The sequence below is a fragment of the Orcinus orca genome, chromosome 1 (assembly GCF_937001465.1).
Source record: "Orcinus orca chromosome 1, mOrcOrc1.1, whole genome shotgun sequence".
Taxonomy (NCBI): Eukaryota; Metazoa; Chordata; class Mammalia; order Artiodactyla; family Delphinidae; genus Orcinus; species Orcinus orca.
In genome coordinates, this window is record NC_064559.1 from 203,527,955 (window position 1) to 203,555,100 (window position 27,146).

The window sequence follows — 27,146 nt, forward strand, 5'->3', positions numbered from 1 at the left end:
TAGCAGTGCCTGGCTTATACGGAGGATTTATGGAATATACAAAGGACATGGAGATCACATGTGACTGAGTGTGGGAAACACAAGTCACCCAATCTGCCTGACCCAATATGCCAAGTCACCCACGGCCGGCCTTCCTTGCCAATCGTGAGCTGTTAAAGTTTCTCCCTGCAGACACCCACCCACCCCAGCATCTCCCACTCAGTGGTTTGAATGACCTTTAGTAGAAACTCTCCTGTTTCTGTCTGTCCCTCTCTCTGGAGGCATTCAGGACAGGGTGACGCAGTGCAGTGTCTGGACATACCACTCCCTGCTCTGCGCCCCCAGAAAAGGTCAAGTAGAGGATGGAGCTGTGGCATCCGTGCATTTCCTGTCTCCCGGGAGGTTTTCTGAGTCACCGTCTCCAAGGGACAGAGTTTTGCTCTCATGATAGGAGCCAGGGAGGATGGGGCTTCAGCAGTCCCACGGTCAGGGTGGGGACTTGAGTCTGATCCAGGTCTCGGGTGTCAACCCTGAAGCTTGAAGCAGAAGTCCTCGGGGCTGCGGCTCTGCCGGGGAGAAGCTCTGGGGCGTGGCTTCTCACCCCGAGAGTCTCTCTGGGCAGCTGGGTCAGCCCCTCTTCTGCTCAAGTGTTGCCCCTTGGAAGAAGCAGAGGAAGTGGGACTGGGTTTTTCAGGAAGAGGGATGGGAAAGGACGAGTTGCTACAAAGCAGTGAAAGTGAACAGTTTCTCCCGGGGCTGTGTCCAGAGCACCAGGAAAGTCCCAGCCAAGGAGGTGTGCTCTGCCTCTAGCCTGTGGCCCAGTCTCTCGGATGGCGGCTCCAAGAGCAATGAGAGGTCAGGAGTCTGGAGGCTGGATCTGGTTCCCTGGGACCCCGAGGTCCCAGAGGCTGCTGGGCAGCGGTTGTTGACAAAGAGGAAAAGGTCTGTGGTGGCCGGGCCGGGCCAATTAGGGATCGACGAAGGAGACTGCGATGTAGCGGGTGCCTTTGGTGGTGGGGAGCCCCTCGTGGTAGTGCGTGAGTCGCCCGGGGTGCATGAGAGTCCAGCCCTTCCGCGGGGCTCGGACGGAGCAGTTGTAGCGCAGGAACCGACAGCCTCCGCCCTGGGAGACAGGAGGTGTCAGTTCCCCAACAGGAAGCACCAGTTCCCCAATGGGACGCTGGGCCCTTCCCCTACTACCCCCATTCTCCCATCTGAGCCATCACAGCCAAGGGGTGCTCAGCACAGCCTGCCTGGGGATGCCTTGCAGAGCGACGGCCACGAGCTGCCTAAGGAAGACACTCAGCAAAGAGCAAGGGACCCAGAGCGCTGGCCTTGCAGGGAGGCAGCACTGGGCAGTGCCAACTAACTCTGTGACCAACCTGAACCTCAGTTTCCCCTTCTGGAAAATGGGCATCAAACTGCACAGGGTGGTAAGAATTAAATGAGATGATACAAGTAAGAGCTTAGGGCTCAGTTCCTCAACCTCAGCACTACGGACGTTTTGGGCCAGATAATTCTCCCCCCCCCGTTTTGTTTTTTTTTTTAGTTGGGATAAATACACATGACATAAACTTTACCATCATAGTCATTTTTAAGCGTACAGTGGTATTAAGTACTTTCACACTGCTGTACAGCTATAACCACCATGGGCCAGATAATTCTTTCTTACGGGGGGTGTCCTGGGCATTCCTGGCCTCTACCCACTAGATGCCAGTAGCACCCCCAGAGTTGTGACAACTTCAGGTATTACCAATGTCCCCCCCAGGGAGGGGGGCAACATCATCCCCTATGAGAACCTTGATACATTGTAAACTCTCAAAAAAATGATAGGTGTTTTTATGGGTGTCCTTCACAGTGCCTGCTCAGGACCGAGTCCCAAAAAGCTCTTAGAAAATAGTAGCTTAAGGGGTCAATGAATGAATGAATGGCTGGCTCCCTAGTTGATCACACCTAGAGGCCTTCCCTGGGGCCCTGAGGCCCTCAACTGCTCCTTCGAAACCCTCACGTCTTCCTGGTTTCCTCAGCCCTCCCCTCTGGCCTCTAGCTTGTGCCCCGCACCTGCACTAACTCTGTCCTGTCATTCCCAAAGCTGCATCTTACTTTCAAGAATGATGAAAACCCTAAGCTTTTGATTACTAATAGCTATCATTCCTTGAGTACTCATTATGGGTCCATGTAAGCAATTACCTGGATGAACTCATTTAATTCTCACCATTCTATGGGGGCCCCTCTAGGTTTTCCCATCTAAGACGTGAGGAAACTGAGATGCTAAGAAACGTGCCTGGTTATATGTTACAGAGAGCTGGTAAGGGGAGAGGCAGGACCCAGGTCCAGGCAGCCTGGTCCTGGTCCTCCTGTGCCGCTGCTCTATTATGTCCAAAGCCTTCTTCCTCCCACCGAATTGTGCTCTGAACCCACCCCTTCCAAGAAGCCGTCCCCATGGACCTGGAATCCTGTCTCTCGGGTTCCCTGGCACCGGCATACCCTGGGCCCCTCTGCTCGACCACGCTGTGAGTACTCCCCAGCCAGCCCTCCCCCCGGCCCGCCCTCACCTCGTAATCCACCCCAGCCCGGTTCAGGGCAATGTTAATGGTGAAGGTGGAGGCGTCATGGTGTGGCATCAGGGAGGGCTGCTCGTCAGGCTTGTAGCGGACAACAAAGGCCAGGTCGAACTGGGCCTGCGTCGAGGAAGCGGGACAAGAGAAGTGGAGTTAGAGAGAGGCCCCCGAAGGCCGGGAAAGGCAGGGGTGCATAGAAGGGACCCCTCATCCAATCGCTGGAACGTTAGCCGGGAGAGCAGTCTGTTTATGCTGTGTTCTCCAGTGCGTGGCACAGAAAAGGTTCTCAGTTAAAATGTGGGGAGGAAGGGAAGGAAAAGAAGGAAAGGGAAGGAAGGGGAGGACATGGAGGAAAGGAGGGAAGAGAGGGAGAAAGAGAGGATGGAGAGGACAGGAGGGGAGGAAAAGAAGGGAGGAAATGAACTTAATCCTCACGACCCGTCCTGGCTGGTGATTCCTTGAGGGTAAGGCCCAGGCACACTCAAAGCAGGTATTTGGAGAAAACCATTTAAAGAGGAGGTGACTGAGAGGAGTGCAAAAGCCAAAGAGACAGTCAGAAGACACACGACGGAGGAGCTGAAGGAATGGGCACGCTGGCCAGCTAACTGGGGGCTTGTGTGGTGGGCTAGCATAGGAGTCACTGAGGCAGGATTTAAGTACACAGGGAAAGACGCAAAGGAGTGAGCCAGAGGCTAGAGGCCCAGGGGCCTTCCATTATCCTAGATGCCTCCCAGGGCCCCGCCTCACACCTGATGGGAGGAGACTTCACTCCTGGAGACCAAATATTCCATCACTTCTCCCCCGAGCCAGGAACACCCTCCTCCCCACAAGCCCCAGCCATTCCACCCCAAGCCCTCATCCTGGCTGCACCCCAGGCACGCCCACCCTGGTGTAGTAGCCCGGGTAGAGTTTCTCCGTCATGGGGGCGATGTACTCCACCAGGAACTTGTGCCACTCCCGCTCAAAGTTGATCTGGTTCATGTGGATGTCTATGGTCGGCACGTTTTCGTAGCCACCCTGGATGCGGTTGTCCTGGAAGTGACCAAGGAGAGTGTGGTAAGCAGAACTCTAAGATGGGCCCCCTGCCACCCCGCTGGAATTCCAGCCCCCTGGTGTACAGGCTCTGCCTAATCCCCTCCCTTTGACCTGTGAACCCGATGGGATAAGGTTAGGTTACAGGACAAAAGTGAAGGGGATGAGCAGATGTAATTAATGTAAGCAGTCTATTGACTTTGGGTTAATCAAAAAGGAACTCATCCTGGGTGGGCCCTTCAAGGAGGATCTTGAAGAGGGAGACTCTGTGTCCTACGGGCCTGGAAGGAGCAAGCTGCCTGAAATTCTACAGCTGCAAAGAAATGAGTTCTGCCACATGAGCTCGGAAAAGGACCCCAGGCCTCAGATGAGACCCCAATCCCGGCTGATACCATGACTTCAGCCTTGTGAGGCCCTGAGCCGGACTCCCGACCCACAGAAACTGGGAGATAATAAATGGGTGTTGTTTTAAGCTGATAAACTTTGTGGTGATTTGTTACACAGCACAGGAAACCGATGCAGAAGGCCACAGGTTAGCTGGGGCACTAGCATCCCAGGGCTGGCCCGGTCAGTGGAGCACAAGGGTTCACCAGACCTCACACTCGGGCTACGTGAGTTACTGGGTTCTGCAGATGAGCTCTGCCACCAAGCATGTAGATTAGGCAGTAACCAGAACCACTGCTTAGTCAAGCTGCCAGCCCAAAGGTTAGCTGGTCTCTGAGGCACACAGGCCCAGGGGCTCATGTGCCTTTAAAAATGGTTCCTGAACTTTCCAAGATGGGTGCAGGTATGAATCCCTCCTTCAGGGAGTGCACAGCCTGTCACATCCACCATGCCCCTTGCTTCTGCTGTCTGGTGAACTTGGCACTGCTGTCGCTTCCTAATTCTTCTGCGTCCCACACTTGCTCATTCCTCCCCCATCTCCATCCACGCCTCATCTGGGGAAGGAAGCTACATCATTCTAATGAGAAACCAGGAACTGGATAACCTGCCATTGAAGCTTCAGGTAGCTCAAAGTCACCCAGCGGCAGTGGCAGCTTGAGGACCAACACCCCATCCCATTTCTCAATCCCTCTACTCCTCAGTACCTGCAGGCCCCCCTGCCAGTGCCCCCATCTCCAAGAGTCCCAGAGAGCTTGGCTGGCTTGCCAGGAAAAGAGCCCAGAGGGCAGGCATGGCGGGAGGGGCGGCCCCCATCAGCCGCGGTCCAGGCGCCTGGGACCCCTACCTTGTTATCTCCCAGAGACCACTGGCCATAGTGCTCCATTTCTCCCACCAGCTCATCACAGGCCGTCTCCGTGAAGATGGGGAACCAGTAGACGTCTGGGCAAGGCTGGGGAGGGCGGGGACTCGGTCACAGGGTCCAGAGTGGCATCACCGCATTCTCCCCCTGCCCCCATGGCCCTCTGCAGAACCCACCGCAGGCAAGGCCCATCATGTGGTCTATGCCCGGTCCCACACACTCCAGTCTGTGGGCCCTCCACGTCCCCACCAGCGGCCCCAGGGAGCAGGGGCTCAGTGAGCTGCTGAAGGGAGAAGGAAGCAGAGCTCAGAGCTGGCCCTTCTCAGCCAAAAGCAGCCCAGGCCAGGAAAGGGACGTGCGTATCCCCAGTGCCCCCAGGGAACAGAGGCCCGCAGGCTCCGGGAGAAGCAGAGAAGCATTTGTTTCTCATCCTAGGCCCACGGTCCACAGTTGAGACCACATTTGGGGATATTTTCTTCTTTCTTGTTCAGGCCAGGGAGGAAGCGTCAGGCACCCCCAGGCCCCTGCAGACTCCAGTTGGAAAGTGCCCGCAGGAGGAGGGGGCCCATCCCACTGTCCATTCCCTCACCCCACGCAGTGCCAGAGCATAGCAAGGTGCCTTCTCCCCGCCCGGGTCAGCCGGCTTTGTTCCTCTGCTGTCTGTCCCCCTCCCTGCAGCAGGTGCCGGATCCAGCAGCTTTGTCCCCAAACGGCCTCCAGTCCTTACCATCTCCACCATCTTCCCTGCCAGGGCCTTGGTGTAGTTCTCGTGGATGTACTTCTCCTTCCAGTCCTGTGGGGAGTGGGAGAGGTGGGGTTCTCGGGCCTGCCTGGGCCAGCTCGGGCTCACCCCTTGTTCTACCGCATGCGCTGCTCCAAGATGGAGTTCTGCCCCGCAAGCCCCCTGGGGGGTGGGGCGGGGGCTGGGGTGGGGAGCCGGTATGTGCCTGTGCCACTGGGTCATGTGAGCTGATGGGCCCACAAGTGTGCCTGCAGGAGGGGGTGTCTGCATGTGCGTGTACACGTGTGTGTGTGTGTGTGTACAGGTCTGCCTGCAGGTATGTACATGTGCCCACATCAGCCACAAGCTTGCAACGTCTAGGGATGCTGTCATCACAACACCCTCAGAGGTGAGACAGGCTGGGACAGTACACCCATTTTAGAGCTAAGATAACCGAGGCCCCAAAGGTGGAGAGGCTCAACTAAGTCACAGCTGATGGACCACAAACCTCGGCCTCTGACTCCTGGTCCCTCCTCCACCAGACGGCGCTGCCTCTGGAGATATTCTCCTCTCCCCACTGAAATCCTGCCCAACAAGCCCCTGGGGCAGAGGGAGGCGGCGCGGGTGGGGGTGGCTTGGGGTCCCAGCCAAGGTCAGGCTGTGAGAGGGAGGCTCCTCAGGCCACAGGATCACTGGGGTCTCCTCTGCTCCCACCCCTGCCCACCCACGAAGGGCCTCACCTCGGGGTTGCTGAACACCTCCCAGAGGTCGTTATGGAGGTGGGTGGTTTGGTAGCTGTCCAGGGACAGCAGGTGGCCGAAGGCGTGCCGGTTGGTCAGGAACAGGAACACATCCTGGGGAGAACGGGCCGGATGGAAGAGACCCTCCCTCTCCCCTGCACGCCCCCAGGGGTGGGGTGGGGGGCACGACTGCAGCCTCCTCTGCCCACCGAATTTGAGTTCACCTCATCTCCCCAGTGCCTGGATGAGGCCTGACACTGGGGATGCAATCAAGGAAGACTTCCTGGAGGACTGAACAGGAATGAAAGAATGAATGTGCAAAAGAAAAGGATGGTGTTCTGATCCTGGAGTTAGTTGTGTGCACAGGGGAAACATTACCCTGCCGTTATAGTCTTTAAAATAACCACAAAATAATATTGGGTGGGGCACGGGGATAGGGTAAGGGCATCTCGGGCACATTACTTGGAGTAAAGGTGGCAAGTTTTAGGTAGAAAGTTTTCTTTAGGCTCTGTCAAAAATGTAAATAAAAGAGGTGGTGTGAAAACAGGTGGTGTGAAAAAAATGATCCTGCAGATCCCGAGGACCAGCCCTCATGCCCGGGGCCCCAAGTGCCCCCACCAGGGCCTGGCAGCCTTGAAGCAGCCCTGCTGGGATCTCAGAAGCTGCAGGGCCTATGGTGACAAGGTGGCCCATCTTCCCTGTCAACAGGGCCTCTTCTGACTGCCCAGCCCAGGCTAACCTGCTGCCGGATATTGGCACAGAAGGCCATGTCCGGGTCCAGCTTGCTGTGGTGGAATAGGTCCATCTCCTGCAGCTCAGCCCGCAGGGCACTGCCCTTGATCAGGTAGATGTTTGAGATGTAGGGCACGTTCCAGACGCCGCTAAAGGAAAGAAAGGAAGATGGAGGGGGCCACAGGCGATGGCGAGGGGTCATAGTCTGGGGGTCAGGGGGGAGGAGGAAAGGGGCAGTCACAGGCTGGGAGGGCACGACGGTGGTGATTTGATTCCCCTACCCTGGGCACATGGGCCCAGGATAACAATCAGAAAGTCCTTCTGTGTGTCTGACTGCAGTCGTCCTTTCTTCAGTTAAACAGGAATTTGAGAGCAACAGGACAGGAATACTGGGGAGGGAAACAGATGAGGGTGCCCCCCGTCCTGCAGGTACTCACACACGCCGCCCCTGCACAATGTCCACGTAGTCCTCGGAGCGGGCGTAGTAGCCATCTGCACTCAGTGCCCCCCAGAAGTTCGACCACAGCCTCCCGTGGCGGGTCATCAACGGGGCGATGACATTCCTGGGGAAGGAGGCACCTCAGAGGGAGTCCCTCTGCCACGGGGAGGTTGGGGCAGACCCAGGTATGGGGAAGGGGAGGGAGAGTGCCTTCACCCTGCAAGCACCTCCCTAGGGTAGGGCCTGGAGCTGGGTCTGGCCCATCTGGTGCCAGCTCCCTCCCACAGGGCAGCCAGGAAAGGCTGGGGGGGGAGTTGGGGGGATGGGAGTGGGGGGGTGAGGCTGGGGCTTGTGGCCGGGAGGTGGGGACCGTCCTAGACCAAGGTAGCCAGGCTGGGAAAAGCCTGGGGTCATAGGTGAGGCCAAGGCCGGGGAGGAGGAGAAAGACAGGGGAGGGGCTCCCACCCCAGGCCCAGGCCCAGGGACATCGTGAGCCCTGGCTCCGAGGGCCTGCTTTTCCAGCAGGCACAGCCCACCCAAGCCTCACTTGTTCTGTTCGATTAGCAGCTGCAGGGTTTTGGGCTCGGTCAGGGCCACATCGGCATCTATGCTGAAGTAGTAGGTGCAGCCACGGTCCTGCCGGCACAAGTCCCTGCAGGGAGGGGGACACAGGGTCAGCGGGGACGGGGTTCTGGCGCCAGCCTCCCCACCCAGGATCCCAGAGCTACCCCCAGGCTGCAGTCCCCAACCATTGCCCATATATACGATCACCAGGTACCAGCCAAGGGTCTTTAGGGAGCTCAGGCCGGCCCTGCTGCAGGTTGGGACCAGCCACCTCCAGGTCCCTCCCAACTCTGAGACCCAACCCCTGGGCTACGGAGCTGTCAAGACAAGGCCCAGAGCCTGGCAAGTGGTGTCTAGTGCCCTGAAAACCTTGCTACTGGCGAGAGCAGGCCCACAGACAGGTGCCTACACTGCCCGGGGCTGTGGGTAAACTGTTTCTGCCTTTCTGGAGGAGAGTCTGACAACTTGTACCCAAAGCCTTAAAAATCTCATACTAAGTAAAGTAAGTCAGACAGAGAAAGACAAATGTGATATCACTTATGCATGGATTCTAAAAAAGTAACACAAACCAACTTATTTACAAAACAGAAATAGACTCACAGACATAGAAAACAAACTTATGGTTACCAAAGGGGAAAGGGGAGGGGGAGAGATAGATTAGGAGTATGGGATTAACAGATACAAACCACTACATATAAAATAAAAAATAAGGATTTACTCTCCAGCACAGAGAACGATATTCGATATCTTATAATAACCTATAATGGAAAGGAATCTGAAGCTGTACACCTGAAATTAACACAATATTGTAAGTCAACAATAGTTACACTAAAAAAAAACAAATCTATGTTTTTTTTGTTTATCTGGTGCCGGGCTCAGCAAACTTCGGGCCACAGTCCAAATCTAGCCCACTGCCTGGTTAGCTCATGAGCTAAGAACGGTTTGTTGTGTTTTTTTAATTTATTTTATTGAAGTATAGTTGATTTACAATGTTGTGTTAATTTCTGCTGTATGGCAAAGTGATTCAGTTATACATATATATATATATATATACACACACACACACACATTCTTTTTCATATTCTTTTCCATTATAGTTTATTGCAGGATATTGAATATAGTTCCCTGTGCTATACAGTAGGACCTTGTTGTTTTTGTTTGTTTGTTTTGCGGTAGGCGGGCCTCTCACTGTTGTGGCCTTTCCCGTTGCGGAGCACAGGCTCCGGACGTGCAGGCTCAGCGGGCATGGCTCACAGGCCCAGCCGCTCCGCAGCATGTGGGATCTTCCCGGACCGGGGCACGAACCCGTGTCCCCTGCATCGGCAGGCGGACTCTCAACCACTGAGCCACCAGGGAAGCCGCAGGACCTTGTTGTTTATCCATCTTATAGATAATAGCTTGCATCTGCTAATCCCAAACTCCCAATCCATCCCTCCCCACCCCATCCCACAACTCTGTAAGAACAATTTTACATTTTTAAATGGTTGGGGAAAACAAAAATCAAAAGAAGTCATGTGAAAATCCTATGAAATTCAAATTTCAGTGTTGATAAATAAAATGTTATTGGAGCGCTGCCACGCTCATTCATGCTCCAATAGCCGGGCTGAGTGGTCACGGCTGAGCCCACAAAGCCAATTTACACAGATTTACTAGCTAGTCCTTTATAAAACATTTGCCAGTCTTGGATCTAGACTTTCTAATTCTTTTATAGTCAACACAAATTACTTGTTTGTTTTAATGATAAAGGAAAAAAAATCAGAGATTGTTTCTCTATTGTCAGCATTTATCTACTCTGGGCCTCCAGTCCTTCCTCTTTCTCTCATTTGCTTCCTGAATCCAATTGACAGTGCTCAGCCCCTCCCAGGAGCAACGAGGTTGGCTCAACTATTTCCCCATTTGAGAGATGGGAACACTGAGGCCCAGAGAGGGGCAGGACTTGCTGGAGACCACACAGCCTTCTGAACCTGTCTCCCTGCCTGGTGCTCCTGATACTGCAGCCCCTCTGCCGCGACCCCCAACTCACACGCCCATGTTCCTGGCGTCCGCGTTCGCCACCCGCACCTCGGGGCCCAGCAGTTTCACAGACAGGTACTCGCTGCCGTGCTCTGCCAGGAACTGCTCCACCTGAGTCTTATGTTGCTGCTCCTGGGGGTGAGGGGATGGAGGGTGAGGATGAGGCTTCACCCCAGGGACCACAGCACCTTCTGCTACTGCAAGCTGCTCTCCATGATTCCTGGAGCATCCCTGGCCATCTGCTTTCCTATCCCCAGAACTCTGCCCACACCAGACCTTCTGCCTGGAGTGCCCTTCCTGGCCATCCTTGGACCATCCTCCTCTGACCAGGCCAGGCCCACAAGCCTCTTAAGAGCCTCTGTCACCAGGACAGTGCCCCTCACCCCACAAGCCACACACCCATAGTCGCTGATTCTGCTGGGCCAGGGTGTGGCCCAGGGGGGTCTGCTTTGCTATAAAATGCTCCAGGCGATCTTCAAAGTGCACTCTGAAAAACAGTTTATACCTGGAGCCCCTGCACCGGGAAGCGGAAGGAGCAGGGTGTTTAGAAACAAACCCAGGGTTCAGAGAGAAACCCAGCTCTGCTCTGATTCGCTGCATGAACTTGGACAAGTCACTTCACCCGTCTCAGCTTCAGTTTCCTCCTCTGTAAAATGGGAGGGTGATCATGCCTCCCTCACGGGGTCACTGCAAGGACTCAACAAGGCAGAGCACAAAGCAGGTCCTCAAAGACTGCCTGGAACAGTTCTCTTTTTCTATACAAAGTCACAGTTCATGCATGTGAGGTTTGATGTCTTCAGGGAAGCTGGGAGCCTCCCAAGGGCAGGGCCTACACCCTCGTCCTGTTTCCAGGTGGCACAGTTGAATGAATGTCTGTGACCCACGCAGAGCTGAGCTGAGTGGGGGATCACAGGTCCCTGGGGGTGGGGTGCAGACAGTCAGGGCCGAGAGGTCTCGGAAAGGGGTGGCCCTAGACGGGGCAGCTGAGAAGACTCTAGGGAAGGCAAGGAGCCTAAACAGCAGGTAGAATTTGGAGAGCGTATCTGGCTTCTCTCAGCAAAAGCTGAGAGGTGGGACTTTATCTGGCTGGGAAGGAGAGGCAGGCAAGGGAGGGAGCTAGCCCTGCGAGCCACAAAGTAGCAGCCCTCCAGGCCCTCCCCGATTCCTCAGAAGGTACTCAAAGAATGAAAACCAATTTGACCATCACCAGGTCAAATCAGGAAAGACAGCCTGGACCAGGAAGGGAAACAATGACAATGACATCAGCTGAGAGCACCTACTATGCAACTTGTTTAACCCTTGCAGCAATTCTACGTGGCCTGCTCTAACATTATCCCTATCTAATAGACCTAAGAGATGAGAAAACTGAAGCCCAGAGAGGTTGAATAACATGCCCAAGGTCACACAGCTAATATAAGCAGTGATGTTGGGGTTCAAACCCGGCCAGTCTGACTCCAGAGTGAACCCAGCGACTGGGGATACAGCCCACTGCCCACTTCCGTTTGGCCCAGACAACCCTCGTTCAGTCACTTCCTCAGAGGTCTCAGGGCGTCTTGTGAGGCTGAGCCCTTGACCCAAGCCACACGGCGACCCCACCAAGTGCCTGCTACTCACATGGCTGTGAATGAAAAGCCGCAGCCGTTTCCGGGGGTAGTGGAGGCGCAGGAGACGCTGGAAGAACAGGGACAGGAACGGCGTGGGCTGTTCGATGAACACGCCAACCAGGACCATGGGCAGAGCTTCATCCTGCATGGGGAGAGGGCGGCACAAGAGTCCGGCGATGTCCAGCCACTGCGCCACCCCTGAGCCCCGAGGATGGCCTGAGGGATCTGGACCACAGGCAGACGCTTGCGGACTTAGCAGGAAAGGGGCCTGGGACGGGGCGCTCCGAGCAGGATGTGCAGATGGCAGAGGCAGGGACTGGCAGGGAAGCAGCAGGAGGCCGTCCCTGCCGGGGACGAGAGCAGCATGAGCCCAGACGTGGAGCGAGGACAGGTTGACGGCACGCCATCGGGAGGGCTTGGCTGGCATGGGGTCTGAGGTGGGCCTTAAATGAGGAGTAAGTTTCGTGGGATGGGGAGAAGGCTGCAGGAGTACCCGAAGGACCAGGCAGAAGAAACCGGAACGTAGGCATCTGGGGGAAGCTGGAGCGTGTAGTTTGAGAAGGTTTCCAGGAGGAGGTGCATAGGTGAGGCGGGGGAGGATGGAACCCCAGACAGGGAGGTGACCCCTTTACCTCCCACCAAAGACAACAGAGTCTCCAGAATCCACCATCCTCCCCTCCCCGAGGGACGGAACCCCGGGGTCCAGCAGCCTCACCCCGATGCCCTTGAGGCTGCGCAGGCCCTCATCACACACAGCACATCCCGTCTCAAAGGTCCAGAAGCGTGGGATGTAGTTGCCCAGGTAGTTCAGCTGCAGCTGTGGGGAGACGAGGGGTCTGAGAGGAAACAGGCTCAGCCCCCCCCGCCCCCTCCAACCAACAAGGCACATCTCCCTGGGCCCCTTGTGGGCCTGCACCCCAGCCTCCCCTAAGGGGACAGAAATGTGGCTTTATTTGGGGTGGGACTTGGAGAGCATGTCCGTCCCCCTGGAGATCACCAAAGCTGCTCTGAGGGAGGGCCGAGGGAGGACTCAGCGCTCTGGTGCTTCTTCATCTTTGGATCTCCTGGGAGCTTGTAAAATGCAGATTCCTGAGCCCCACCCCTGCAGACATTCAAAATGAGCGGCTCTTGGGTGGCATCAGGAAATCTGCATTTGAACACCCTCTCCTTCCCCTCCGTCCACGTGATTCTGACGAGGGTGGTCAAGGACCACACTCCAAGAAATGTGCTGTGATCCAGGGGCCCGTTCCCCAGGGTCTAGTTGGGTCTGGCCTGCTCCCCCGCCCCTTCTGTAGCTCTGGGAGCACAGGGAACAGTCTGTCCTGTTCAGGGCTGGCGAGTCCTCAGGCCCTGCTACAAACATTCAATCGATGTTTGTTGAATGTAGAAACAAGCCTGCCCGGGAGTGGCAGAGTACAGATGACTCAGGGCAGCCCAGTCTGGGCCTGGATACGGACAGGAGCCTCCTTTGTGGTCCAGCAGAGATGGACAGGGCATCACCAACCACCACAGTAAGGAGAGAAGGCACCATACTGAACTCAGATGTGAGGTCAGAGGCGATGAGTGGGTCCCAGGTGTGTGGCCCTGACCCCAAGGAGAAGCTGTGGTGTCACAGTGGGAGCACAATTGGGATTCTGGACCCCCATCCCACTCTCCCCCGGGAGCTGGGGCCCCTCCCTACCTTGGTAGGCCCATTGCCATGAATCAGGACTGGGAGGGTGTCGTAAGCCAGGTTCCTTGCTCTCACTTGGCCCATTTCAAACTTGAGCACCACCTCATCTGTGGGGGCAGAAAGCAGAGACGTGTCCAGCATCAGGCCCACAGGCCAAGCTCCAGGGCTGACAGGATGGGCTGGAATCCGAAGCCTCCCCCAGTGAGGCCCTGGGCTAGTCACTTCACCTCTCTGAGCCTCAGTTTCCTCATCTGTAAAATGGGGGTTAGAGTGGGAGGATTCCGTGTCCTGTGAGTACTTAGCACCACGCCTGGCACGTGCTAAGCATGGAATCCAATCTAATAATTACTTATTAGAGCCAGAAGCAGAGGATGGGAGCAAGCAAAGACCTGAAACATCCCAGCTCCAGGTGCAGTTCAACCAGCAGGGAGGCCTGGGTCGGGCAGGGACAGATCCTGTCCCGGTGGAGAAAGCCCCTGCAGTAGGGTCCCAATACCCTAGCTCAGACCTGGTCAGTCTGCACGTAAGACAGCGGGTAGGACGCTGCCTTGCCTGACAGTTATAAAAGGCAGAAGGGCCTTTTCCCAGAGGCCTGAGAAGACGCCGGGCTGGGAGGCCTTTTGTGGTAGGTGATCATGTGATGGGAGCCCCTCTGGGCAAGCTCCCGATCCACCTAAGAGGTGGTCTGGGCCCAGCTTCTTAACATAGGTCCACAAACTCCCAGAACCCACAGGCCAAAGCGTGCCATGCTTCTGCGCCTCCCTGGGAGGGGAGCCGGAGCTCTCCTCAGATTCTCAAAGGGGTCCATTTACCCCGTTAAATCACCAATCAATGATCTGGTCCAAATTCTCTTTTCTAAGCATGGGGAAACTGAGGCCTGAGGGGTGTGTGTGTGTGTGTCTTGCCTGAGGTCACCCAGCAAGATAGTGGCAAAGCAATGTCATCGCCAGCCACCGACGGGACCGGGCCAAGAGCATTTGTGGTTTCAAGGGCCAGGTGGCCTCTCTGCTTCCGAAGCCATCCATCAACTCCCTGCCCCCAGCCCAGGAAGTCTTCACCTGGGAGGTTGGAGGGCAGGGGAAGGAGGTGAAGCAGGCTCACCTCTAAAGACCAGTTATGCAGGGCAGGGATCAGGTACCCGCTGAGCGCATCACCCAGCTCCTCCCAGGCTGAGCCCTGGTGTCCGGCAGGCTCTCTGGAATGACCTCTTAGCCCTCCTTTCTCCACCCCTAGAGAGACACAGCTCTGCCCCCAGAGGACATCCAGGTGGTCTCTGGGGACCTGGGGATGAGGTGGGCAACATCCCAGCACAACAACCCGAGAGGAACCTCCTCGGCTTAGGCCCTGCCTGGAATCCTCATCTCCTTACCACGCCTCTCAGGATCCCCCTCCCTGTCAGGGCTGCTCACCCAAGGCTCCATCCAGATTCTGGAAGATACGGCAACGGTGGTCCAGGGTGATATTGATCCCCTCCTGCAGGAAAGAGGGCACCAGGCTGCAGCAGGGACAGGCCCTGGCAGAGGACAAGGCTCCATCACCCAGTGTGGGGAATCTGTTCTCCCACTTCTGCCACTTCCTTTCCCCACACCCACTTTGCCCTGTCACATCAGGGCAGCTGGGAGCCTTGGGAAGGCCAGCCAGTGGCCAAGCCCCTGGGATCTACTAGTCTAGTGGCTCTATTCATAGAGAACCAGGGACTCTCAGAACTGGAAGGAATCCAAGGAAACAGCTGGTTCAACTACTACAACCATCATAGTAACAACAAATGCTTGTTTAGCACTTTACTATGTGCCAATCACATCCCAAGTATTATCTGTACATTAATTTAATCCACACAACACCCTTGAAGATCCCACATGCCGCGGAGCAACTAAGCCCGTGCGCCACAACTACTGAGCCTGCGCTCTAGAGCCCACAAGCCACAACTACTGAGCCCGCGTGCCACAACTACTGGAGCCCACGTGCCTAGAGCCCGTGCTCCACATTAAGAGAAGCCACGACAACGAGAAGCCCGCGCACCGCAACGAAGGGTAGCCCCCGCTCGCCGCAACTAGAGAAAGCCCGTGTGCAGCAGCGAAGACCCAAAGCAGCCAAATAAGTAAGTAAATAAATAAATAAATATTTAAAAAAACAAACAAACAAGGCACAGAGAGGTTGGATAACTTGCTCAAGGTCACACACTTAGTAACTGGCTAAGCTGGCATCTGAGCCTGGCAGCCTGGCCCTGAGGTCCACGTTCAATGCATAATGCTGCCTCTTCGAGATCTGACTTTGTCTCATGGAGCCCAAGGCCAGGCCAAGTGACACTCTAGGCTCAGCCTTCATCCCACAGAGAACAGCTCCACTGTTTTGTTTTAGACCATGGGCTTCTGCTAGCAATGTCACTGGAGGCAAAGGGGAAGGAGGAGCAAGGACTGAGCTAACTAAAGATCAAGTTCATAGTTTCCACTGCACAAGTCCAATTGCTTCATTTCATTATTTCATGGATAACCAAAATCGAGGCCCAAAGAGGGAAAGTGAGTTACCCTACATCACGCAGCACAGAATAAACAGGGGTTGGGTGGGTAAGCAGGGAAGAATCCAGGAATACTGACGCCCCTCAAGGGCTCCCTAAATTTCCTGCCTGCCCAGAGGACACCGGCTGGCTTTGGGGCTACACTGGTCCAGTTCTACTGCCTCCATTCCCCTCAATGATCTCTGCTTTTCTTTTTTTGGCCTTGCCACGTGGCTTGAGGGATCTTAGTTCCCCAACCAGGGATTGAACCCGCACCCTCGGCAATGAAAGTTCAGAGTCCTAACCCCTGGACCAGCAGGGAATTCCCCAATGATCCCTGCCTTGAGACAGGCTGAGAGGCCTAGCTTCTGGGGCCCAGGTCCAGCCAAGATCACATCAGCCCCCTAGAAACCCTCCAGGTAGGGTTGGGCAGGGGCAGCTCAGCCTGTCAGTTCCTTTCATGACCATCCTCACCACCTGACATGAGGCTGTAAATTCCTTGTGTCCCCAGCTTGAAGGTCCACGAGGGCAGAGACCCCAACTGTCTTGTTCATTGCCATATCCCTGCCCTACACCTGACAGTGTCTCACACACCACAGGCACTCAATAAATACCTGCTGAAAAAATGAGTGAATCGAAGAATACATAAATGGAGTGTCAATGCCCAACCCAGGGGGTCAGGCCTGGGGGGCAGGGGCTGCTCCCAGTGCCGCCTGGTCTGGGGGAATCCAGCGTCAAGATCCCACAGTCCCACCCACTGCCTCTTACCCTCTTCTCCGGGTCCAAGAAGATCTTGGTGTAAAAGAGCTGGTCACTGTCACTGTCCTGACCCTCCCACTCGGCCACCAGTTTGCTGAGGTTGGGGGCATAACCGATGAAGCCTGGGAGTGGGGGACACACAGAGACTGACACTTAGCTTCCGGCCTCTAAGCCAGGGGCCTCTTCCCAGCCTCCCCTCTCATCCACCTCCCTCTTCCTTACCCATAAGCCCCGCCTCCTCTCAGAAGCCCTCCTGGATTGAGAAGAGGTGATGTCTACAGGTTGGAAACAGCCTGCCAGTTAATGCCACTTGGTGACAAGTTCCCACTGAGCCCAGAGAGAAAAATCAGTGCTGTCCATTAAGCTGCACCAGCTCAGGTCCTGGGCACCACACAGGTGGTGAATAAATGAATTAGACCAGAAGCCCAGGAGAGCAGGGCTGGTGGGGCATAGGCTTGGAGCCCCTTTTCTACAGTTATCTGAGAAACTTGACCCAGAGAAGGGCAGAGGCTGAGCCAAGGTCACACAGTACAGGAGGGCTTAGAGGGTAAGGCCCACACAGACCCCAGGCTACAGTGCAGACTGGTGAGAAGGGAAGAGAAAAAGGAGAAGGTGGGCAGCCAGGGAGGGCCCTGCCCTAGGGGACACCTCTACCCCTGGGCCAGGGCCAGGCCATCTGGACTGTGCTAACTCTCTTGGCCAATGGGGAAACGTGGTCCCTGGGGGCGGATCCCCCTTCCGTGGCTGGACAGAGGAATCCAGAATAAAATATGGATTTTATTCTCCGTGCAGTAGGAAGTCACTGAGTGATGTGTGCAGACTCGCATCCGGCTGCTGGGTGGAGGATGGACTGGAAGGGGCGAGGGGGGAGGCTGGCAGAGCAGTTAGGAGACTACTGCCTATGCCAGGGGCCCCATGAGGCAGTGGCAAGGGGCCTGGACATGAGAGGGCAGATTCCAGGGATCTTTTGAACTGGAAGTGGTGTGACCTGCTGATGGACTAAGGTGCGGGAAGGCAAGGGAGGAATCAGGGGTGACTCCCGACTCCCTGTCTTGCCCTGTGCAGATGGGGGGCTATTGAATGAGACAAGGAAGATTGCAGAGAAGCTGATTTAAGGGTTAAAAAATCAGTTCTACTGAGGTCATTCTGCATTCAGGACCCGTGAGCCATCCGCATGGGATGTCAAGCCGGGGGGATCCGCACCCAGGCAGCAGACGGACCCCTCTGGAGCCTGCCCAGCCTGCCACACACTCCGCACCCGGGCCCCTCACCTCCAGAGCCCAGGAACCTCTTGCCGTCAGATACCACCGGGTACTTGGCCTCCAGCCTGCGGTCCGGGTAGATGAGCTCCTCGGCAGAGAAGACCACCTGGCTCCTGGCCTGCCGGAACTTCTTCAGGAGCTCTCGGGGCCCCGAGGCAAACACCACATCGTAGCTATGGCCAGAGCCGGGAGAAGACAGGGCAGGGCAGAGGTGAACAGGGAGGAGAAGGGGCTGGGGAGAGCGGGCGGGGGAGAGGGAGGCAGGGGCTCAGGAGGGTACAGGCAGGAGGAGACCAGGGATCAAGGCTCCCCCCCTCCTCCCACGCCAGCCCCAGGCCACATCTGGGAAATAGATCTGCTCTGTTGCCTTTGCCCCTGCCCACCACGTTTCCACCCCCTTCCTGGGCAGAGACGTGGTCCCTATAATCTGTGCCCATCTCACACTCAAAGCATAGCTCACCATACCTGGGCAGGTCCCCCCACCCATCTTTTCACCAAGAGTGGACATGGGTCTTTTCTGGGGTTCACAGACCCCTTAAAACTGCAGGCAACCTTAGCTAGAGTAACCCCCCTCATCCCTGATGTCCTGGCAGGACCTCATTCTAGAATATTCCTCTACCTCTCAGCTGCCTACCTGTCTGTGAAGAGAATGACCAGGTTCTCCTTGTCTGCGTGCTTCTCCAGGGCTTTCTTCAGTAGTCGAACCTTCAGCCCTCCACCTGCCGACATCTCCTTCTCCCCATGCCAGTCCTCCCCCAGCCCCAGCGCCTGCAGAGAAAGGCCCCTTAACATGAGCTTTTGGTAAAGAAAAGATCTGGCCAGCTCAATTTCCAACCCCACCTGGGCAGTGCACATCTGTGCTTCTGTCTGTGTCCAGCACCTCCTCCCCTCCCCGTGGGAAACCATTCTAAGACATATGTGGGGCTGAGCAGGCTCCTGGTGTGGTCATGTGACCATGGCTGGCCAATCAGAGTCTCCCATCTCTCCCAGAGCCATGAGTTTGAGCATGTAACCCAAGTAGGGCCTATCAGAGTCTTCCCTGGGACTGTTCTGTTAAAAGTAAGGAAAGGTTATCTTGTTCTGCTGAGGTTGTGAAGCTGGGGCATGTGGGTCTATGGCTGGTGGTCATCCTGCTACCATGTAGAGAGAGCATGTCTTGCAAATGAAAACAAACAGGGCCTAGAGATGGAAAGACAAGGCCCTTACCATGCTGCTTGAACTCCTAGATCCAGCTATGCCTGAAGCAACCCGCTGCCTCAAGCCCCATTTATGTAAACTAATACACTTTCTTATAATGAATTTTTAAAAATTTATTTATTTTATTTATTTGTTTTTGGCTGCATTGGGTCTTTGTTCCTGCACACGGGCTTTCTCTAGTTGTGGTGAGCGGGGGCTACTCTTCATTGTGGTACGTGGGCTTCTCATTGCAGTGGCTTCTCTTGTTGCAAAGCATGGGCTCTAGGTGCGCAGGCTCCAGTAGTTGTGGCGCACGGGCTTAGTTGCTCCTCGGCATGTGGGATCTTCCTGGATTAGGGCTCGAACCCCTGTCCCCTCCATTGGCAGGCAAATTCTTAACCACTGCGCCACCAGGGAAGCCACAAACTAATACACTTTCTTTCTGGCTTAAAGCCACTACACTGCAAGCTGTGTAGGCAGTGCCCTGGTCTCTCTCGTCCATCATTCTGTCCCCAGTGCCAACCACGGCACCTGACACAAGGAGGCACTCAGCACACTCAGTGAAATGGAGAAATCTCTCCCTGCAGGGCTCAGAACCACAGACTGCACGCACAGGACATGAAATCCATGCCACCAATGGACATGGCGTTAGCTTGTGTTTCTTTACAGCAGTGTTTATACAGGTAAGATATCCAGACAAGGGCATCCCCAAATCACCTGGGAGGCCATGTGGAAATGCTGATCCCCAGGCCCTACCCTCTAAACTAGCCACAGGTCCCCAGGTGAGTCTTATGCACTAACATGAGTACGCCCACATACCTCTCGAGTCTCACCTTCCACACACCCTCTATCTCCAGCACCTCCTAGACTTCGCTTATGTTCTTCCCATCTTACTTTTCCAGAAGATTTCCCTGTGGGCCCAAGTCAGTTTGGGAAAGGCAGACATCCAGCTCCTGGACTCTCCCACCACCCCTCGGCTATCTCTGCCCCACCTGGGGAGCCCCTTACCTGGATCTTGTAGTTGAAGAACTGAGCTGAGCGCTTGAAGCGTCGGAACCCCTCGGTCTCCTTTGTGGCCACCGTGAGGACCAAAAGGTTGTCTAGGGACAGAGAAGGGAATGAAGGATGAAGAGAGGTGACAGCAGGAATGGATGACCATGCCCAGCGGGATGTGTCAAATCCAACAGAATGTATCTTCATGTCAACCCATTATAGACAAGGGCCCAGGGCCCAGATAGGAAGAGACACACCTAAGACTACTCAGCTGGTTAATGACAGAGCTGGGACATAACCTGGGTCTCCCAATTCTCCTTCAGGGCTCCGTTCATCTGGTAACTGACCAATGTGGCAGGAAGTACCCAGAGCAGAGGTGTCTGCACCTTGCATTGTGAGACTGGGTCTCTCTGGATTTAGGAGCAGAGGAAAGGATTCGCTCTGAATGCTGAACAACAGGAGGACCTCTCTGGCCAATATCAGACATTAGCCTGGGAACAATCACAGCTCTCCATGCCCGCACTCAGGGCAGACATTGCTAATCAATCCCAACAGACTTTCTTGCTGAGCCTCACTTGGCCTTGGATTCTCCCAACACTGTGAGAACCAATAAGAGCTGGCCTGCAGTGGAAACTGACTTGAAATCCTGGCCTTTGGCCAGAGCGGCTATGCTACCTTTTTACCAAGGGACCTCTCTGGGCTCTGTAGTGTGGCTTCACCTCTGCAACAGAACCTGCTGAAAACACTCCCAGATGCCATTTCTGGGAGCCGTGAAGAAGCACCTCCCAGACCATACTTTGAGGCTGTGTTCTACGAGAAGTGAAGGCTCTGGGAGTCCCCTGGTGGCCTAGTGGTTAGGATTTCGGGCTTTCACTGCTGAGGCCCTGGTTCAATCCCTGGTCGGGAACCTGAGATTCCACATGCCACGCTGCACAGGAGAAACAAAAAAAAAAATTCCCTGTAGCTGGCCTGGTTAGGCTCCTAGCTCTGCTCCTTACCAACTGTGTGAACTTGGAAAAGTCCTTGACCCTTCTGAGCTGGTTTCCCCCTTGTAAAATAGGGATAGTAGTAGTACCTACTTCCCAGGGCTGCTGGACTAATTAAATGCGATCAGGCCTGTAAAATCCTTGTTGGGATACTGGCACACACTAAGCTATTACTGGTGCTTATTACTGAGAGGCAAACGCCTTGCTCTGGCATTCAAGGCCCCCGTTGATTGGCCTGGTGACACACTCATTCCCTCCATTGAGTGGGCCCTCCTCCTGGCTGGGCTCCTCCCTCCTGCTAGGGCTCCCTTTCTCTGCTCTTTCTTTAACCTTCCTCCAGGTCCCAGGGCCAGTGATACTTCTTCCCTTGCCACCACCAAGAAGCCTTCTTGGATTTCTCCTGACCTCTCTCTGGGCAGAGGGCAGGACCCCACTTTGCAGCGCCCATCATTGTTTCACTAGGTGAGCCTTACTTCCCTGGGGTCCAGGTCTTAACACTTTTCTGGGTGAACAGACTCACCAAGTGGCCAGGCCAGCACAGGCAGGTAAGGCCCTCCCACCTCGACCTCCCCAGGAAGTCAGGAGGAGCCTGGGCTAAAAGAACAAAGGAGTCCAGCCTGACAGAGCTGGCTGAGCCGAGGGGCAGGCTGCTGGTCCCAGAGCAAGGGGTTGGTGCCAGGTGGCCCAGCCAGGATTGGCAAGAATCTGCTGCGGGTGGGTCCAGAGACCTGGGGCAGAAGCGGGTGGATTCATTAGGCAGATACGGAGAGGGGAGACCTCACCATCTGACCCTGGGGTCCAGGAAAGAGGGGTGCTGATCACACTTGGGGAAGGGCTCCCCCCAGCTCCTGCCAGGATGGTTAAGTCTGCCCTCAGGCAAGGAGAGCCAGAGCCCCAGCTCTGAGGCCCTCTTGTCGACAACAGGGGCTGCTGGGGACAGGAAGAGTGTCACATTTCATGGATGGAAAAAGCCAGCGTGTGTATCTATGTGAGATTCTGGATTCTCCGTTGGACCAGGGCTCCTGAAGTCAGGAAGTGGGGGAGGGGAAGTGAGGAACCCAAGACTCAGACACGGTAACCTGCCCAAGGGAGCCACGAAGTGGCAGCACCATGATTTGGACCCAGATACCTGGACCCAGAATCCCCTCTCTTCACCTCTGCATGCACCGCTCAGGCCTGGGACGTGGCCAGGCGTCCATCTCCATCTGTCTAATGAGAGTGTCCAGCTCAGGCCATGCTGGACCCTCCCCACATGCCCCCTTCCTCCTGCCCAGCCTGTCTCCACTCAGTTTTCCTGCCAGGTGCTCGCAACGGCGCCTTAACAAATCCTGGGTTCCTTGGGCAACACAACGCCCACTCTCCTGGCCAAGGACCCCACAAAATCCCCCAGTGCTGAGGGCCCCAAACCTGCCTGCATATCGGCATCACAAGGGAGGCTGTGACATCCACATTCCTGGGCCCCAGGACCACAGATCAGAGATGGACCCAGGAGTCTGGATTTGTCCTACATTCCCCTGGTGATTTCTGATGTCAGCCACGTTTAGAAACCCATCCCTTGGTCCTCTGACTCTGGGCTCCAATGCAGGGGCCTGGGAGGTGGTTCACAGCAAGAGAACTCAAGGCAGGCCCCTCCCCTAAGGGACCCTGGCATCACCCCTCAACACCCCCATGAAACTGCGTCGCTGAATCCAGCCACCCCATTCCTTTGTCCTGCCTGCAAAACTTGCTCCTTCCCCTGAAAAGGCCCCAGGCCACTTCCTCCAGGAAGCCCTCCTCAATCTCATCCCCTTACCCAGTCAGTCCTCGGCCCGTGAAGTCTCCGTGTGCACGGTAGGTGAAGTACCGGTACAAACCTGCTTCTCCCTTTGCCAGGCCAGGCCCACGTCTCTATTTCCTTGGTGTCCCTCCCCCTCCCCAGGACTCGGAGTGAGTGTGACTTGGGCCTCAGGTGCAGTGTCTGGCCTTCAGGAGCCCTGTGGAGATGACTAGTAAGCGCTAGCACTGTTGAGCCTTTTCTAGATGCCATGCACCTTGTGAAGCGTGTTACATTCGTTATCAAATTTAACCATCAACACCCTGTGCGGTAGGTGATATTTCTACTCCCCCTTCTACAGGTGAGGAAACTGAGGCACAGAGAGGCTATATAACCTCGAGGTCACAGGACCTCGAAGTGAGGAGGAAACGAGCTGGAATTCCAAATGCCCATGCCCTTCACCACACTGTTTCCCTGTCCAACAACCCGGAATGCTGGGATCCCAGCTGTAGACTGAATCCAGCATTTCCAGCCACCTTCTCTCAGGCCTCCCCAGTGTGGGCACCCGCTCCAGTCACCGGATGAGGTCTCTTCCCAACTCACTGCACAGCCAGAGCTCTGGGCAGCCTACAGGGTGACAACGTGGCCCAGGGCCCCGCCCACCTGCTTCTGTCTGGCCCAGCCAGCCGCCTTGGGCTGAGGCCAGGGCCCACATGAGGCCCGACATACAGGGCTCTTGGTCCCCCTGACCCGCTGCTCAAAGTCCAGCAGTGGTTTCCCCAGATGGATGACCCATGATCCAGGGTCAGCAGAGACAAACCAGAGAGCAGAGTGGAGTGGCAAACTGCCACAGATTGCTGGGACAGTAACTTAGCCTCTCTGTGCCTCTGTTTTCTTATCTGTAAAATGGGAGTAATAACAATAGTACCAGGGAATTCTTTGGCGGTCCAGGAGTGGTTAGGACTCTGCACTTTTACTGACAAGGGCCCGGGTTCAATCCCTGGTCAGGGAATTAAAGTGCTGCCCTGGGGGGCAGGGATGGAGAGGAGCTGCCTTCCTGAGGGTGAGAATGACGGGGAGTGGGGGGGGGCACGGGGGCCGTGCGGGGAGTGCAGACATCTCTCTGGGATCCTAAGAGAAGGCTGAGGACTCAGGCCCCGTTCGGCTGTGCTCCCTCAGATGCCACCTCCTCTCCCCAAGCAGTGCCGGGCCAGGCAAGGGGGTGGAGGGTCAGCGTGTGGCCTTGGCTCCCTAGGCAGGATCATGACACACCCAGGCTGCTCTCTGGGGAGGCGGGAATGAATGAAGCTCCTCCCATCCCCCACACCCACCTGGGGCTGGAACGGAAGCCAGGAGATGGGGATTCCCAGGGCTGGAGCCAGCCCTGCCTCTTCCCCAGGTCTGGCCTCCCACTCATTTCTGCCACCTCAGGGCTCCTGAGACTCCCCCGCCCTGACACACACACAGCCAGCTGGGTCTGCCTGCTTCTCCATTTCCTGCGGCAGAACAGCACGACCTGAAGCTCCCACCCAAGACCAGCCGGCATCCCTGGAGTCTCAGGTCTCAGCGGCCATCAGGCTCAGGCTCCTCCTTCCCTCTCCGTGGCCAGATGAAGGCCTGCAGGGAAAGGCATGGGCCCAGGGAGAGAGGGGGTCTCAGCCAGAAGCAACTACAAAAAGAAGGACGAGGGCTTCCCTGGTGGCACAGTGGTTGGGAGTCCGCCTGCCGATGCGGGGGACGCGGGTTCGTGCCCCGGTCCGGGAGGATCCCGCGTACCACGGAGCGGCTGGGCCCGTGAGCCGTGGCCGCTGGGCCTGCGCGTCCGGAGCCTGTGCTCCGCAACGGGAGAGGCCACAACAGTGAGAGGCCCGCGTACCACAAAAAAAAAAAAAAAAAAAAAGAAGGACGGACCATGTTGCTCCTGGACTCTCCCACCCCCTCAGCTCTGTGCAAATTTGCTTGTTTGGATGCCGCTTTGTTGAAGGCCTTTTTCTTTCCCCCACATCAGTCTGGGGGCCCCCCAGCGCAGGGCACTGTCTCCTCCCTCAGGCACAGGGCTCTCTGGGAGCAGAGGGCTGTGTCTCCCCCATCAGACTGGGCGTCCACTGGGGTGAGGAGCTCTGTGTCCTCCCTCAGATTGGGAGCACGCTGAAAGGGACAACTGTCCCTCTTTCTATCCGTGTATCTCCCGGCAACACCTGCCCCCCCATCTGGAGCTGGGGGTCAGCAGGAATGAGCAGAGGGTCTGAGTCCCAGTCAATGATGCTACTTCCAATCAGCTGTGGCAACCTGAGACCAGGTGTTTAACCGTTTAGGGTCTCAGTCTTCCTATCTGTAAAATGAGGCCAATGATTCCTTATGTATCAAAAGGGTCTGAATGGAGCAAGGGAAGCACAGGGCCTCAAACTTGAGAGCGGCCTGACTTTCGCCACATGCCTGGGGACCCGCTTACTATCTACTAGGTGCTTTACCTGGATTATCTCAGCAACACCCTGAATCCTGTACCCTCTGTGGGGGCTGCCTTGTGTCTACTCTGTCCCCTCCCGTCACCTGCTAGGGGTCAGGGCACCTGAAGCCTTGTCATCAATTTGGTCCCTCCAACTCACCTCCCGGGCTTCATCACCTCCCTGGGCAGCTGGAGTTTTTCTCCTGGGATGGTCTGGGGTGGAGGGAGCCTACATCAGCAAAAGCAGAGGGAAGAGAGGCCCAGGGGGAAAAAAGCCAGCAACTGGACCCAGGCCACAGGACCTCTGCACACACCACCAGCCCAGCCCTGTGCTTAGCACCTCCCTCACTGTATTTTTTGACCTGTCTTACTGCCCTGCTGGGATACTCCAGGAAAGCTGGCAGCGCTGGGCCAAGAAAGAAAATGCCTTTATGGGCTGGGCATTGAGCTGAACTCTCACCAACAGGCCTCATCCCACGGAATCCTTGTCAAGAGCTCTAGGACGCAGGTATCATCACACCTGTTTTGCAGGCTAGAACAGCAAGCCTCGCGGAGATTAAGCACCACTGTTTTACCATGGGAGACGCGTGGCCTTGGGCAGAACCTGGCACAAAGGAAGTACTCAAGAAATGGTGGTTCCCATCCCTTTTCCTGGCCCAAGGGTCTGCTAAACTACCATCCTGCCCCACTCTGGTTCCCAGTTTCCCTAGAAGAGTGGGCCAAGGGGAACGGGGGATGATGGAGGGTGTGGTCAGTCTGGCTCTGCTTCGCTGGGACTGCCAGTGGTCTGTGTCCTCCTGGGGCTCTCAGATGCTGACTGGGCGGCCCTGCAGGTGGTCCAGGGAGGGCTGGGGAGGAGAGTAGCACCCGCTCAGGATAGCGGGACACACTTTGAAATCCAATCTGCCTTGGGGTTGTAGAAAAAGCACTAGACCCGGAGTCCAGCAGACCTGAGACCCACCGCTCCAAAGCTGGATCCCCCTGGGCAGTCACTACACCTGTCTGGGCCTCAGTTTCCTCATGTGCAACCCAGAGAGAGTAAGACCCACCTGGGAGGGGCAGAGCAGACCACCGAGGACACGGGTGAAAGTACAAACGGCTCTGTGATGTGAGCCACCCCTTCTGTCTCCCACCCCGCCCAGGTGCCCCGCACTCCATAGTTAGGAGGCCTAGGTGTGAATCCTGATTTCAAAGCCCACAAGCGGTGTGACCTTGGGCAAGTGAATCAACTCTGGAGCCCCAGTTTTCCCAGCTAGAAAATGGAAATGACAGAAGGATGCACTTCTGAAGGTTAGGGTCCTGCTTAATCGACGTCTAACTCATAGCCAGTGCCCCACAAACGTAGTTATCGTCCTTATTATTATGAGTGCTATTATTATTTGCCCCTCTGGGTAATGAACGGGACTTGGGCCGTTCCTCCCCTCCAGCTGCCCGAAAGTGGGAAACGCAACCCTAAAAGGATAAGTGCCTTGTCCAAGTCACCACTGAGTCAGTGGACAACTGGCCTGAACCCAGAACCCCTCGGAAGCCCAGGCCTCCCCTACAGGCCGGTCCTAACGGAGGCAGCCCCCAGACCAGCCCACCTGCCCCCATCCCCCCCACTCCACCTCCGGCCCCGGATCCCCCCTCCCGCCCCCGGCCCGGAGCCCTCACCCTCCGGCTTGGCATCACCCTTCGTTTCGACAAGGAGCAGCCAGCCCAGCGGGGCCAGGAGCAGCTGGAGCCGCATGGTCCGTGTCTGGGAACGTCCGGCGTGTCCAGCGGCGCTCGCTCGCAGGCTGGAAACTTCCCGACGGGGTCGGCGATCCCGCTGCCACGCACTGGGCCCGCCCCGGGGGCGGTGTCGCGCCGTGCTGCCGGGGGGAAGGGTTTCCTGCAGACTCGCCCGAACCCGCCGCCTCTCCGAGTCTGGGCAGCTCCCTGCGGGCCCGTCCCTGCGGCTCCCGGGTCCTTCCGCCGCCGGCCTCCTCCCTCCCG

General features: G+C 56.2%; 1 protein-coding gene across 2 annotated transcripts; it reads right to left on the bottom strand.

Annotated features, from left to right (window-relative positions):
• Nucleotides 1–27,080, bottom strand: PLOD1 (procollagen-lysine,2-oxoglutarate 5-dioxygenase 1). Of its 2 annotated transcripts, none has more exons than XM_004272408.3 (19): nucleotides 26,823–27,080; nucleotides 20,000–20,091; nucleotides 18,450–18,583; nucleotides 17,825–17,988; nucleotides 16,563–16,675; nucleotides 14,710–14,773; nucleotides 13,310–13,407; nucleotides 12,344–12,445; nucleotides 11,639–11,770; nucleotides 10,035–10,156; nucleotides 7,995–8,099; nucleotides 7,446–7,571; nucleotides 7,016–7,157; nucleotides 6,277–6,390; nucleotides 5,543–5,608; nucleotides 4,801–4,905; nucleotides 3,426–3,572; nucleotides 2,535–2,660; nucleotides 1–1,102 (listed from the first exon to the last, which is right to left on the bottom strand). In XM_004272408.3, the coding sequence occupies exons 1-19, from the start codon at nucleotides 26,896–26,898 to the stop codon at nucleotides 947–949; spliced, it is 2,184 nt and encodes a 727-aa protein (XP_004272456.1). In that variant the 5' UTR covers nucleotides 26,899–27,080; the 3' UTR covers nucleotides 1–946. The 2 variants fall into 2 exon arrangements, with proteins under 2 accessions (XP_004272456.1, XP_049564936.1); XM_049708979.1 differs by lacking the exon at nucleotides 26,823–27,080 and adding an exon at nucleotides 25,330–25,879.
• Between the last annotated feature and the right edge of the window lie 66 nt (nucleotides 27,081–27,146).

What these genes read in the sequence shown, in the direction of transcription:
- PLOD1 (XM_004272408.3), bottom strand. Translation starts at nt 26,898, where the DNA reads ATGCGGCTCCAGCTGCTCCTGGCCCCGCTGGGCTGGCTGCTCCTTGTC. An exon ending in CAGGGAAGATGGTGGAGATG is followed by an intron (nt 4,906 to 5,542) that starts GTAAGGACTGGA and finishes CGCCCTCCCCAG; the next exon opens with CCTTGCCCAGACGTCTACTG. An exon ending in GGGCTGGGGTGGATTACGAG is followed by an intron (nt 1,103 to 2,534) that starts GTGAGGGCGGGC and finishes CCTGTCTCCCAG; the next exon opens with GGCGGAGGCTGTCGGTTCCT.